This window comes from Cucurbita maxima, unplaced genomic scaffold, assembly GCF_002738345.1.
Source record: "Cucurbita maxima cultivar Rimu unplaced genomic scaffold, Cmax_1.0 Cma_Scf00014, whole genome shotgun sequence".
Taxonomy (NCBI): domain Eukaryota; kingdom Viridiplantae; phylum Streptophyta; class Magnoliopsida; order Cucurbitales; family Cucurbitaceae; genus Cucurbita; species Cucurbita maxima.
The window spans coordinates 2,973,373-2,986,127 of record NW_019272030.1 but is presented as its reverse complement, the minus strand read 5'-3'; the positions used below and the strand labels follow the sequence as shown (position 1 = coordinate 2,986,127).

The 12,755-nt window shown below is 35.5% G+C and overlaps 2 protein-coding genes across 4 annotated transcripts in view; one reads left to right on the top strand and one right to left on the bottom strand.

The window, feature by feature from the left end:
• LOC111489294 (phosphatidylinositol-3-phosphatase myotubularin-1-like) overlaps window positions 1-6,460 on the top strand; it is an 11,367-nt gene extending 4,907 nt beyond the window's left edge. For both annotated transcript variants that reach the window (XM_023137433.1, XM_023137434.1), the window contains 12 exons: window positions 119-192; window positions 268-331; window positions 989-1,057; window positions 2,525-2,624; window positions 2,721-2,834; window positions 3,281-3,450; window positions 3,593-3,677; window positions 3,956-4,183; window positions 4,372-4,431; window positions 4,551-4,615; window positions 5,094-5,373; window positions 5,558-6,460. In XM_023137433.1, coding sequence (XP_022993201.1) covers window positions 119-192; window positions 268-331; window positions 989-1,057; window positions 2,525-2,624; window positions 2,721-2,834; window positions 3,281-3,450; window positions 3,593-3,677; window positions 3,956-4,183; window positions 4,372-4,431; window positions 4,551-4,615; window positions 5,094-5,373; window positions 5,558-6,073 — 1,825 coding nt within the window. In that variant the 3' untranslated portion in view covers window positions 6,074-6,460. The remainder of the gene's footprint in view (window positions 1-118; window positions 193-267; window positions 332-988; window positions 1,058-2,524; window positions 2,625-2,720; window positions 2,835-3,280; window positions 3,451-3,592; window positions 3,678-3,955; window positions 4,184-4,371; window positions 4,432-4,550; window positions 4,616-5,093; window positions 5,374-5,557) is intronic.
• Window positions 6,461-6,936: 476 nt separating this feature from the next.
• Window positions 6,937-12,582, bottom strand: LOC111489298. 2 transcript variants are annotated; one of them, XM_023137443.1, is made up of 3 exons: window positions 12,275-12,582; window positions 8,839-9,131; window positions 6,937-7,211 (listed from the first exon to the last, which is right to left on the bottom strand). In XM_023137443.1, the coding sequence occupies exons 2-3, from the start codon at window positions 9,118-9,120 to the stop codon at window positions 7,095-7,097; spliced, it is 399 nt and encodes a 132-aa protein (XP_022993211.1). In that variant the 5' UTR covers window positions 9,121-9,131; window positions 12,275-12,582; the 3' UTR covers window positions 6,937-7,094. The 2 variants fall into 2 exon arrangements, with proteins under 2 accessions (XP_022993211.1, XP_022993210.1); XM_023137442.1 differs by lacking the exon at window positions 12,275-12,582 and having other exon boundaries at window positions 8,839-9,247.
• Between the last annotated feature and the right edge of the window lie 173 nt (window positions 12,583-12,755).

The window sequence follows — 12,755 nt, the reverse complement described above, 5'->3', positions numbered from 1 at the left end:
TTTTTTTTTTTTTTTTTTTTTTTTTTTTTTTTTGGGGGAGTACATTTAGTCCCACAAACTCATTATTGATTATTGTTTTTAGTCATGGAAGCAACTAATTATGTGGTTCTGCTGCTAGTGATGCAGAAATTTTGCAGGCTTCTACCTTTCGTGCTAGATGTCGATTGCCTGTTGTTTCGTGGTGCAATCCTGGTATAACGTGAAGCTAAGATTCTTAATCACTATTCTTGGCCAGACTATGTTTCTAACGTTGATGAAAACTCTTAGGTACTGGAGCTGTTCTTGCGCGTTCCTCCCAACCCTTAGTTGGTCTTATGATGAATATGAGAAGGTAATATCATATGGTCTAATGTTGTCAAGGTGTCATCAGTTGGGAATGGGAGGTGAGAGGAAGCTTAAAATCTCTAATGGTAGGGTTAAGAGGGTGGGGAAGAGTTGTGAGGTTTAGTTTTTGGTGTATGCACTATCCTGATTTTTGTCACTATAATGCTGCCTGTATTTCAGCTTTAAGTTCCTTTATTGTATTTCCCTGGGTAGCCTTTAGAATGGATTGTTCATCCTGCTCCTTTATATCTTTTAGTTACGAATAGTCTTTTCTCCTACTGCAAATTGAATATGAGAAGGTAATATGCAGCATCCAACCATTTCCTATTAAATATATTAAAATGTTACTGACTTTAGTTTTGGGACTTCTTTTGGTGGGGTGGGTTATTTTATTTTCTTTTCTATATTCCCTTGTATATTTTTTCATTTTGTTAAATGTAAGTTCGATTTGTTTTAGAAAGAAACGAGGGATAATGCATCGTTGGGAAAAGAATTCCCATTAATGTTCAATTATTATTCTGGACATTTGCGTTTGTCTGTACGTTCTAGGAAAGTTGACTTCCTTAGATCTAGAAAATTATGAATAATGTTGGTGCATATGTTTAGGTATGGATATGATAGGACATTTAGCCATTAAGTTGATACAATTTTGTGCATGTTGCAGTAATACTGATGAAAAGCTTGTTGCTGCACTTTGCTCGTATCTTGTTAGCGTTCAAGGGCCATCACGTAGGTGAGGGTATTAATATTCTTTTTCCATCGATGGCTAGTATTTTTAATTCTAAAGTTTATCCTTTCAGTTTGGGGTTTGATTGTTTGTGCTGCTTCGCTTTCAATTTGGGGTTTGATTGTTTGTGCTGCTTCGTTCCCTATGATGCTGTTTTATATTTCCCATGGAAAAAGCTTTCTGCAGCATTACCTTTTTCCCCAATTTTCATCAAGACAAAGAATTATATGTAAGAGAAAAGCAGAAAACCTAAAAGAAGTAGAGTCTATAATTTTGTTCCTGGAACCTAATGTGTCATTACGGTGCACTAAACTCCAGCATCCTCTCACTTATAAAATTTATCTCAAGAGATATTATCCTATTTTTCAACGGTCAAATGCCCCATGACGTTATGGATAAAAAAAATCACCTTTACCCAAAAAGTGGACTTAGAACACCTATGTTTCCACCACAACCTAGATTTGCAGCAAGGTTGAATATGAGATTTGTTATAATTGTCCTAGATTAGAGATGAAAGAAAATTGTGCAAGAATAACTGATTCTAGTTCTCTGTCTGATTCGAGTTAGAATACACATAAGCATGGAACCTGGCCTTTGGATGACGAAACCATCAATCAAATTTCTATCCTTACCCTTTCTCTTGTTAAAATCATATTTCTATGCTTGTTAGCCACCTGGATTAGAAAAAGCTGAAAACTAATTACCTTTTTTCGCACTTCTAGTAGAAATTTTTACTCCCCCTAGTTTTACTTTTGAAATAATAGAACAATTAACATGAATGTTTGGGGAGTGTGGTTTGGAGGAAATAAAAGAGTCTATAATTTGTCTTATGTAGTCTTTTTGGGACTTAGTCAAGACTCTTTGTCAAATTGGTGCATGAAAGACTTTTTTAATTAGGATTTGTAGCAAATGTATGCCATGCCTTCTGGTAGAACCTTATCTCCTTTTTGTACATTTCTCCTTTTGGTTAATAAATTTTCCAAAAAAAAAAAAAAACCCAAGATATTTGATGTTATGAATTTTACAGAACTGTCCATGTCAGTGGAAATTTTAGAAAAAATCATTGAAACTTGTTTGTTTGAATTAATTAATGAGGTTTAAACATAGCTTATTTGTGTGGTAAATCAACACGGTGACAGGGGGACTGAAATTTTGTAGATTGAAGCCAAATAGAAAACAGTTAATCATCTTTATTTTCTTCCATTTTTTTGTGTATGTGATAAGAAACAAATTGAAGGAAAAATATATAAAAATGAATGGGTATAGACGATCTCTCCTTGCTCTAAGCAACAAAAGAGTGTTGTCAAGTTCTCTCTCTTTGTTACTTATTGCTACCATTCATCAAGTTGAGAGCAGTATGATTTTCCACAGTTCATTCTAACATCGATGGAACCTTTTTTTTTTTTTCTTTTCCTCCCATATTGTTACTTCTGAGATAAACCTTTTTTTTTTTTTTTTTTCTTTTGTAATTAGGAAGCTTTATATAGCTGATGCAAGGCCTAGAAAAAATGCTTTAGCAAATGGAGCTATGGGTGGTGGCTCGGAGTCTTCGTCAAATTATTTTCAATCTGAGGTTAGTTTGAGCCTCTGAGGTCCAATTGGTTCTTTCTTTACAATTTTATTATGGGATGCTCGACTTACCTTGTATTGTTTTTGTTGTCCTTAATAGATAGTCTTTTTTGGGATTGACAACATACATGCAATGAGGGAAAGTCTTACCCGGCTCAGAGAGTACTTGGATACTCATGGTGAAAAATCATCTGATGGAATGTCATCATTCTTGGTTAGTATTTTTTGGCTAATATATCGAGGCCCTTTGTATTTTGGTCTTATAGAAAGTCTCCCTATTTCCTTCTCCCTACTACTTGGATACTCATGGTGCAACACCATCTGATGGAATGTCAGCATTCTTGGTTAGCCTGGTCGTTATTTTCTCCTCCCTCACTCCTTCCCTTGAGATTCATTTGTTTCCCTTCCTACAACTTTCAACTTTTTTTCCTCCGATCAACCTGAAACATTAGAAGCATAAGCATGCCTCCTTCAATTCCAGTTCATGATAATTTGTAAATAACTTCACATTCATATTTTTCCCTCAACTTGAAATCGTATATGTTTAAACATGAAGGTGACTAATAATGGAGGAATTCTTAAGATTGGATCTGAAGTTGTCTCCTTCCCCTACTTTGAATTTTTCTCTTAAAGAAACTCACTCTCCATATACATATGCAGAGACACGGCGGATGGACTTGGGGTGGGGGTAATCTTAGTAGTATGTCTGCATCTGTATCAACACTGGGAGATAGTGGCTGGTTAATCCATGTTCAAAGTGTCTTGGCTGGTTCCGCATGGATTGCTGCACGTGTTGCGTTGGAAAAAGCAACTGTACTAGTTCATTGCAGGTATGCAATAATTGATCTTGTATCTTTTAGTTTGTAACTAACAAATTATACACATATATTATTGTTATCTTGGCTTGGAACTTATGCTCTATGAAATGTTCTAAAGATTACCTTGCCATCTTCTTGGTCATTGTTTGCATAGTGATGGCTGGGACAGAACAACACAACTAGTTTCACTTGCTAGCTTACTACTTGATCCTTATTACCGGACGATCGCTGGATTTCAGGTATTCTGTTGGACATCATAGACCTTTTTGGGTCTTTTTATCTGTACTCTATAATTTACCTAAAATGTAGGACGTGTCTATCTTTCTATAAAAAAATCTGTTTCCCTTCTTTTACTTTAATTAATTTGGTTTATTTTGAAAAGGTTTCATATATCTTCATATATCATGAATGGATCTCTTTATTCCCTGGAATTATCAATGGTTGCATAGAGTCTTCTTTCATTTATTCATAGTTGGATATATTTAGTCATCAGTCCGATTTCAATGTGTACACTTAGGCACTGGTTGAAAAGGATTGGCTGGCATTTGGTCATCCTTTCTCAGATCGATCTGGCACGCCGACCATATCAGGAAGTGGTAACATGCCATATGAACTCTCTAGGCAGTCTTCAACTGGAAGTTTTTCTTCTTCACCTATGCGTCAGCCATCGGGATCATTCACATCTCCAGCTTCCAGTCCTCCTCCCTCACAAACATCAAACAACTGTTCTCCCATATTTTTACAGGTTTGTGGTTCGTTGAATATAATCTGTGTGAAATACTGTTTATTTTTTTTTGGGACTCCTTCACGTGATTAAAAATGTAGATAGAGTGGCATGACTTCTGCTAGGTGCAAAGATCGTTGTCCTTATTTTTATCCTTGATGCACAAAACTGTGTTACCTGTTAATAGAATGCTACTCAATTATTTGCAGTGGGTTGATTGTGTTTCTCAACTTTTGCGCATGTATCCCTTTGCTTTCGAGTTCTCTTCAGTAAGTAACCTTCTTGATGCTTTTGGAGTTGAAACAGTTTTTAGTTCTTTCTTTTTGAGGAAATCATTCTTCACTCTTAATTGGCGTAACATGCCGACCTGTTTGGCGTTTTTTATTAGGCATTCCTGGTGGATCTGTTGGATTGTATGCTTTCCTGTCGCTTTGGGAACTTCTTATGCAATTGGTAACTTCCTTCGATTAGATCAATCCTTTGGTGTGATGAGTTCCACTATAATATCCCTGTTTAACTATTATTGTTATCCTGATATCTTTTGTGTAATTTGTGAACTAAATGATACGAACAACAATTTCAAAACTAAAATCTTCATGAAAAAGTTCATGAAAAATGAGAAACTTGAAGGATATTATTGGATGCATTTGTTTTAATGTTTTAGCTAGGTGTAGGAAACAAGAATGAGAAATTTGTTTTAATGTTTTAATGTTTTAATGTGATGAGTTCCTCTATAATTTCCCTGTTTAATTATTACGGTTGTAGGAAACAAGAATTCCGCCAAACAGACCCATTTATTCATTCCTTACATTTCATACCTGAAAGAGTTTTCTGGATCTGACGAATGTTTATGTTCCCCTCTTAAACCTCAAATTGTTAGACACTAATAATATGGAGGGGCTTGTTGAATGATCTTTTTCTGATGTCTCAGTGAGAAGGAGCGGCAGCAATGTGCAGTTTCTGAAGTTTGCGGCTGTATATGGGCGTATTTAGCTGATTTACGAGCTTCGGAAGGAATTTCGCATGTGCATTACAACCTTTTCTATGATGCTACCAAACATGAAGGTCCACTCTTACCTCCTGCAGCAGCTCTAGCTCCAACTCTCTGGCCACAATTCCATCTTCGTTGGGCTTGCCCTAAAGAATCCCAAGCTGGAGAACTTGAAGTCAGATGCAGGAAAATGGCTATAAAATTCTCTGAAATGCAGAAGGTATAATTCTTGTTTCATACTTGTGTCATTCTTCTTCTTTTTTAATTTTTAAAGAGAGGCGTAACAATGGATGATATGATATCTTACGAGAAATGTTTGTTTTTCGAACGTTTTTTTATGTACAATGTTTTGTTGTACTCGTGTCAACCTGATTGATTCTTGCATACTGTAACATGCCTAATAGGAGAAAGAAATAGCCGAGAGAAAAACGCAAGAGATGACGGCTGCCATGGAATCGATAAAATCAGAGTTACAGAACGAGAAGCAGTTAAGTATATCTGCTAGGAATATTGCAAAAAGTGCAAACAAAGAATGTGAAGCCATAAAGAGAGCAATTCAGTCTCTAGGTTGCAAGGTTCAAGTCTCTAGTAATGGTTATTGTACTGTTGACATCGAGGGCGACCTGATGAAATCCAATCAGAAAATTCGTCCTGCTTCGAGAAGGGCTTCGCATCGTTCACTGCCTTCTAGTGAAGACAATGACCTCTCCCTTTCTATCACGGTTACACAAGATGATGTTCCGAACGACTCCCCCAGTCACGTCTGCGAAGCTCTTTGCCCATTGCGCACTCACGACAAAGCTTGCCGGTGGCCCGATGCTGGTTGTGCTCATTTGGGTAGCCAATTTATCGGACTAAAGGCAAATTTCGACGCATTCGATCAACTATCCATATATGATGGTTATTTCAAGCCAGAGTGATCTACTTTTCCATTTGGTTTCTGAGTCAAACTAACGGTATGAACTGATTTTCTCCTTGCTCTTACAAAGGATATACCATACCATTAAGTTATATGCAGAACCAGTCGTATACGACCGATCCCGATTATTAGGGAAGGGTCTCAGGATGGTGTACATAAATGCTGAGTTAGCTGGTAAATCAAGAACTACCACACTTGGTCAGGGCTTACTACATGGAAAAGTTGGTTTAGTTAGTCCTAAGTTTTCTTAATAGCTTGTTAGAAACTGATTGATTTCCTGCATAAATTTGGTCTCTGTACAGGTTTGCCACCAGATGTATCATTCTTTTACCAGCAACTACTTTTGTGATTAACAATAGTAAAATAAACTATTGCTGGCTTTCATTCACCATTTGTGCTCCCTGATATACCTCTTAAATGAACATGAATGTGGTGTACTAATAACCGACGATTCAACATTACTTGTAACAGTCCGTTAGCAGCTATTGTTCTTTTTAGACTTTTCCTTTCGAGTTTTTTTTCAAAGTTTTTAAGATACTTCTATTAGGGAGATGTTTCTACATCCTTATAAAGAATGGTTTGTTCTCCTCCCTAACCGATGTGAGATCTCACAATTACCTCCTTTGGCGCCTAGCATACTCGTTGGCGCTTGTTCAATTCTCCAATCGATGTGGAACAATTCACTTGGTATACCTTGTGTTCACCCCCTTTGGGGCTCAACTTTCTCGCTATCACATTGTTCGATATCTAGCTCTAAATTTTTAGCATCATATCAACGTTTAATACTGTTTGCATCATCAGTACATTTGCTAAGCAGGAAGCCTCTTATTAAGACTAAATATTGTAGCTGTAGCATCAATAGAGAACCTCAAAATAAGATCATATTCAAGGATTGACAAAGGGTCAGGTCAGGAAATGACTGATTAACTCGAAATTACAATGGTATGAGCTCGAGATCGATTCTAACACTAAAAAGTAACTTCATCAACATTTATTAAGGGCTGTTCAAGGCAAACACACAACTAGGTATCCCTGGAATCCTCGTTCTCATCGTCATCATCTGAACGTCTTTTGGGCCTTCTCTCCTTCCATCTTGCCCATGCCCAACTCAAAATTAGAAACCCTCCCAGGGCATATACCTAAAGCAAATAAATGATCATGTTACAAAAACTCAAAATTAGATGCCCTCCCTGGGCATATACCTAACGCAAATAAATGATCATGTTATAAAAACTCTAAACTAGAGGCCCTCCCAGGGCATAATATACCTAACGCAAATAAATGATCATGTTATAAAAACTCTAAACTAGAGGCCCTCCCAGGGCATAATATACCTAACGCAAATAAATGATCATGTTATAAAAAAGGAGTCATGAAAGCTCAAATTCCAAACAAGTAAATGAAAATATTAGCCAAGGCAGGAGAATAAAAACAAGTAAATGAATTAAAGGTTCAATTGTAAGTTCAAACTCTAAACTTTTCTTTCTATTTGGTGTATATAAGCTTTTGAACTTTCAATTTTGTGTCCAATAGAACTTAACTTTAAAAGATATCTAGTATGTCTTTAAACTTTTCGCTTGTGTCCAATAAGTCCCTAAATTCTCAATTTTGTGTCTAGTAATCCTTCATCTATTCAACTTCGAAAAAAACTTACGAATATATTAGACACAAAATTAAAAGATTAGAGTCGTATTAGACATAAAAATTAATTTATATATAAATTTTTGAATGTATCACGGACTTGTTGGATGCATAATTAAAAGTTGAGGAACATACTAGGCATTTTAGAAGTTCAAAGACATTAGATATAAAATTGAAAATTCAAATACTTATCAAAGTAAATGGACCCAATAGATAAACTTCAAAGTTAAAAAAACTAAACTTGTAATTCAACTAAGAATCAAATATTAAAGTAAGATGCCGACAATAATGAATTCTCTACTAGTTGAACAATCCATAGTGGCCACAGTTCTCTTCCATACTTCCTTATCTCTAGATCTATTTGAACTTTTCAACCCCTCGTTCACAGCAAAATATAACATAGGAATATAAAGTGAAATTAATAGCACATAGATACACATGGTTGCAGGCTTTGAATATAAATCAGGCTTGCTCACCCCTCCCTTTGTGTTTAAGCCTTCTTCTCAATTCCTTCTATCTCTTTGCTCCCCTAGATTCGACCATTTTCAAACACTGGCTTTCAAGTTCTCAATTATTATAGCAGCCAGTTATGTTGCTAAAGTGCAGATACAATAGGTGGGTGGGGGGGGAATTTACCAAGTTGCATTTAGATATCCAGATTCCTTTCTGTTCTATCTATCCCCGTTGAAAATTGGAGATTATTTATACCTAAATGCTATCCAGAAGATTTCTATCTATCCCCGATGACTGATGAGGTTTAGTTCTCTATTTGCATTAGTACATGAGAGAAATCCTTGCACGTCTCCAAAGATAATGGAGAACTATCCATTGATTAACCATCAAACAGACCAATTAGCTATCGTCTAAAGCTCAAAACTAATCAATAGTAGGTTAAGAAGGGGAAACCAAGGTAGCCAAAAGCTGAAACCATAAGCACATAAAGGAAAAACAAAGAACCAGAAAAATCAAACGTTCTCCAACCACCCTCCAATCACCATTAATGAGACGCTTCAACAGTCAACAATTACTCCCAATTCAGTCAAATCCACAAACACTAAGAGTGCAATATCCCAGCAGCAACTTCAATTTCATCCAGTTTCCATAAAAACGAAAGATGAGACAAACCTGCCAGATGACCGCCGGATTGGAAGTCTTGCCGGAGACATCGGCTTCAACCTCCACCGAAGGAACGGCCAAGTTTGCTTTAGGAAACCTCACAAACTCCGGCTTCTGAGCATCTTCGTCGTCCTTCGGACCTTCATCCATCACCGTAGCCGGCGGTTTCTTGCCGCCGTTGATCGGAAGCGGCAATCGGAGGTCGAACTTGGGAAGAAAAGAGAACCAAGTGAAGGGGAATTTAGGGGATTCCTCCTCTTTAATCCCAATAACTTTCGGGCTCTCTGACATTTTCTTTGAATCTGAAAAGCAAAAAAGTGCGATCAGCTACAAGGACTGCTTCCAGTCATTTTCTTGTTGAAGCGGCGGATAAAACAACCATTTCTTCCTTCCAAAACCGTGTCATTTTCATCCCAAACCCCTAACTTACAAAATTAATAACTTTATTTATTTATTTAATCCACTTAAAATAAACTTTTTATATATTTTTATATTTATTAGTTTATAAGATTTAATTATTTAATTTTACCTCTCTTATAAATGCCCTTCATATATAATACTTTTAATATTCTATTTTTCTCGTATTTATATCATAAATGCTTTACGCTAAAAAAAAAAAAATGTATAATATAAATAAAAATAAAAGGTTTAATCCATCCATGGAAAAAATGAACATTAATAATTAAAGAAATACTTTTTCAACAAATAAAGAGTTAAAACTAAATCGTCATTTTATTTTTCTATAATCGAACTTTTGAGTTCATAGATCAATTTTATATATTTTATTGTCTCATTAAATGAGTACTAATGGAACATTAGAAAAGCTTCTTTCTTGTTTTGGTCGCTTGCTTACTGTATCCACTAGAAATTGTACTTGGACTAAAATGAAGATAGAATTTTTTTTTAAAAAATTGTGGTCATGTGTACAAGTCCTTACAACCCAAACTTGAACGTGTAAAATCCAATTCTAGGCATGTGAGGCATTAATCTAAGAAGGATGAAAGGACTTGTAGCCGATTATCTAACCATATAAGTTCACCTGTTTCAATGTTTCATAGGTGCTCCAAAAATATATGATGTAATGAATATATTTTTATTGTTTGTATATGTAGATGTTAATTAAACCATTTATCTACATAGGTTACTTATGTTCTAATCCAACTTTTCGGGCATATCCACATAGGTGTGTATAGGTTATTGTTAGTTACAACCATTTATCTACATACATAGGTTACTTGTGTTTTAAAGCAACCATTCGGATATATCTACATAGGTTTGTATAGGTTACTTGTGTTTTAAAGAAACCATTCGAGTATATCTACATAGGTTTGTATAGGTTACTTGTGTTTTAAAGCAACCCAATGGTATATCTACATAGGTTTGTATAGGTTATTGTTAGTAACAACCATTTATCTACATACATAGGTTACTTGTGTTCTAAAGCAGCCATTCGGGTATATCTACATAGGTTTGTATAGGTTATTGATAGTAACAACCATTTATCTACATACATAGGTTACTTATGTTCTAAAGCAACCATTCGGGTATATCTACATAGGTTTGTATAGGTTATTGATAGTAACAACCATTTATCTACATACATAGGTTACTTATGTTCTAAAGCAACCATTCGGGTATATCTACATAGGTTTGTATAGGTTATTGTCAGTAACAACCATTTATCTACATACATAGGTTACTTATGTTCTAAAGCAACCATTCGGGTATATCTACATAGGTTTGTATAGGTTATTGTCAGTAACAACCATTTATCTACATACATAGGTTACTTATGTTCTAAAGCAACCATTCGGGTATATCTACATAGGTTTGTATAGGTTACTGTTACTTACAACCATTTATCTACATACATAGGTTACTTATGTTCTAAAGCAACCATTCGGAGATATCTATATAGGTTTGTATATGTTACTATTAGTTACAACTATTTATCTACATAGGTTACTTAGTTTTTAAGTAACCATTCGGATATATCTACTAGCAACCATGTGAGTGGTATAAATACCCTCCAAATACCCTCCCTTCCCGGCTTTAAGATTATCATCTTTGATATCAGACCTTTTTCATGACAGAGGACCTAATGGTGGGAAAGAAGGTTGTCACGGCCTCCAAATCGACACGGATCATTCCAATTTGGAGTCCACAACTCCACCAACAATTTGTTCTCCAAAATTAAACACGTTCTGGAAACAATAGCTCAACAATTAGAAAGAATTGAAATGAGATTGGTGGGGAAATAAATGGAAGAAATGATAATAATCCTCATCCAAAAAGAAGAAGGGCAACATGAATAAAACAGCAAGAATGCTCCAAGAACAAAGACTACAGCCTTCACAGAACGCCAAATAAAATTCCCCAATAATTGGCTGCAAGAACATATGCAAGATTAACTTACCAAGATTTTGACTCTTCTAGTCAGGAAGAGACCTTTCTTCAACAACAACCAGTCTTTGAACAACAAGGAGTGTTCCACAACCAACACCACAGTTTTGAATCACAAGATTATAAGATGGAGATCGACTTGTACGATATATATATCCAAGAAAAGGTGAAGCTCCAACATTTGGGGTATTTCATGGAAGCAGTAACATTGGCTACCAAATTTAAGGTACAAATTAATAGGCAAATGGGTAAGAGACTGCCATGGGAAAAGCAGGACGCATCCATCATGTTTAATTGTCCAATTGAGGCTTAGACTTCTTAGAGATACATGTCCCTAATCTTTTCGGTTTACTTTTTACTTGACAGTGTTGTTGAGGATTATTGAGAGAGGAGTTTCACATTGGCTAATTAAGGGGTTGATCATAGGATTATAAGCAAGGAATACATCTTCATTGGTACAAAGCCTTTTGGGAAAACCAAAAGCAAAGTTATGAGAACTTATGTTCAAAGTGGACAATACCATATCAATGTGGAAGTTTGAGGTTTGTGATTTCTAACTAACCAGAGGACTGGCATGGCAAGTACCAATTATGAAAACAACATTCATAGGTCCTTCAATAATTCCCAGCTAATTCATGGAAATGATGCGCAATTAGGCAATGTGGTGGAAGGCAAATACTTGCTTAACTAATCTTAAATCGTCAAGATCCTTGTGTTCGAATCGGCCGTCCATAGGCCCCACAAATAAATGAAACAAAAATTTGAGAAGAACACAAAAAAACAATTTCAACAATTTTGAGACTCTTCCTCAACGGTTCCTCCACCATTAAACCAAACTGACATTTGACATCTTAAAACACTCAATCAAACGAATTTTCGCGCAAAATGAATCAGAATATCAAATCTCACACAACAACCACATACTAAATCCATACATAAATAAACAGGAGGCCGTGTAGAAATTAAAAACAACTTCAACCAAAAAGATCGAGCTTATAATAAGAAACTAAAATCAAACAAATATTCAATCAAAAAGTGATACCGAGAGATGTATCCGGAGGAGATAGATGAAGACGAATGGAAAGCTCCTAGCGAGAGAAGAGAAGAGAGCAAGCGCGGCCAACAACCGGATCGCGAAGCCGATGAAGCGACATACTGATCCTCCTGCAAACAATATGCAGAAATCGCGTATTTGACTCTGAAATATGAACAAAATTGCGAAGCCGCAAAGCCGGAGGTCGGAGCAGAATCACCGGACGGCCGCTTGTGAGTAGAAGTTCCGATTGAATTTGAATCAGCTTAAAGACATAATTGGAGTCTTAAGTTCAAACTTCCCGCCATGAGGAAAGTTTTTTTTATGATCTAAATTTCATTACGGAATATGTTAAGGAAATTTAAAACAAAAACAGAGTTAGTAAATAAAATTATCAAATAAATAATTAAATAAATAAAACAATAAAGTTTTTTTTTTTTTTTTTTTTTTTTTTTTTTTTTTTTTTTTTTTTTTTTTTTTTTTTTTTTTT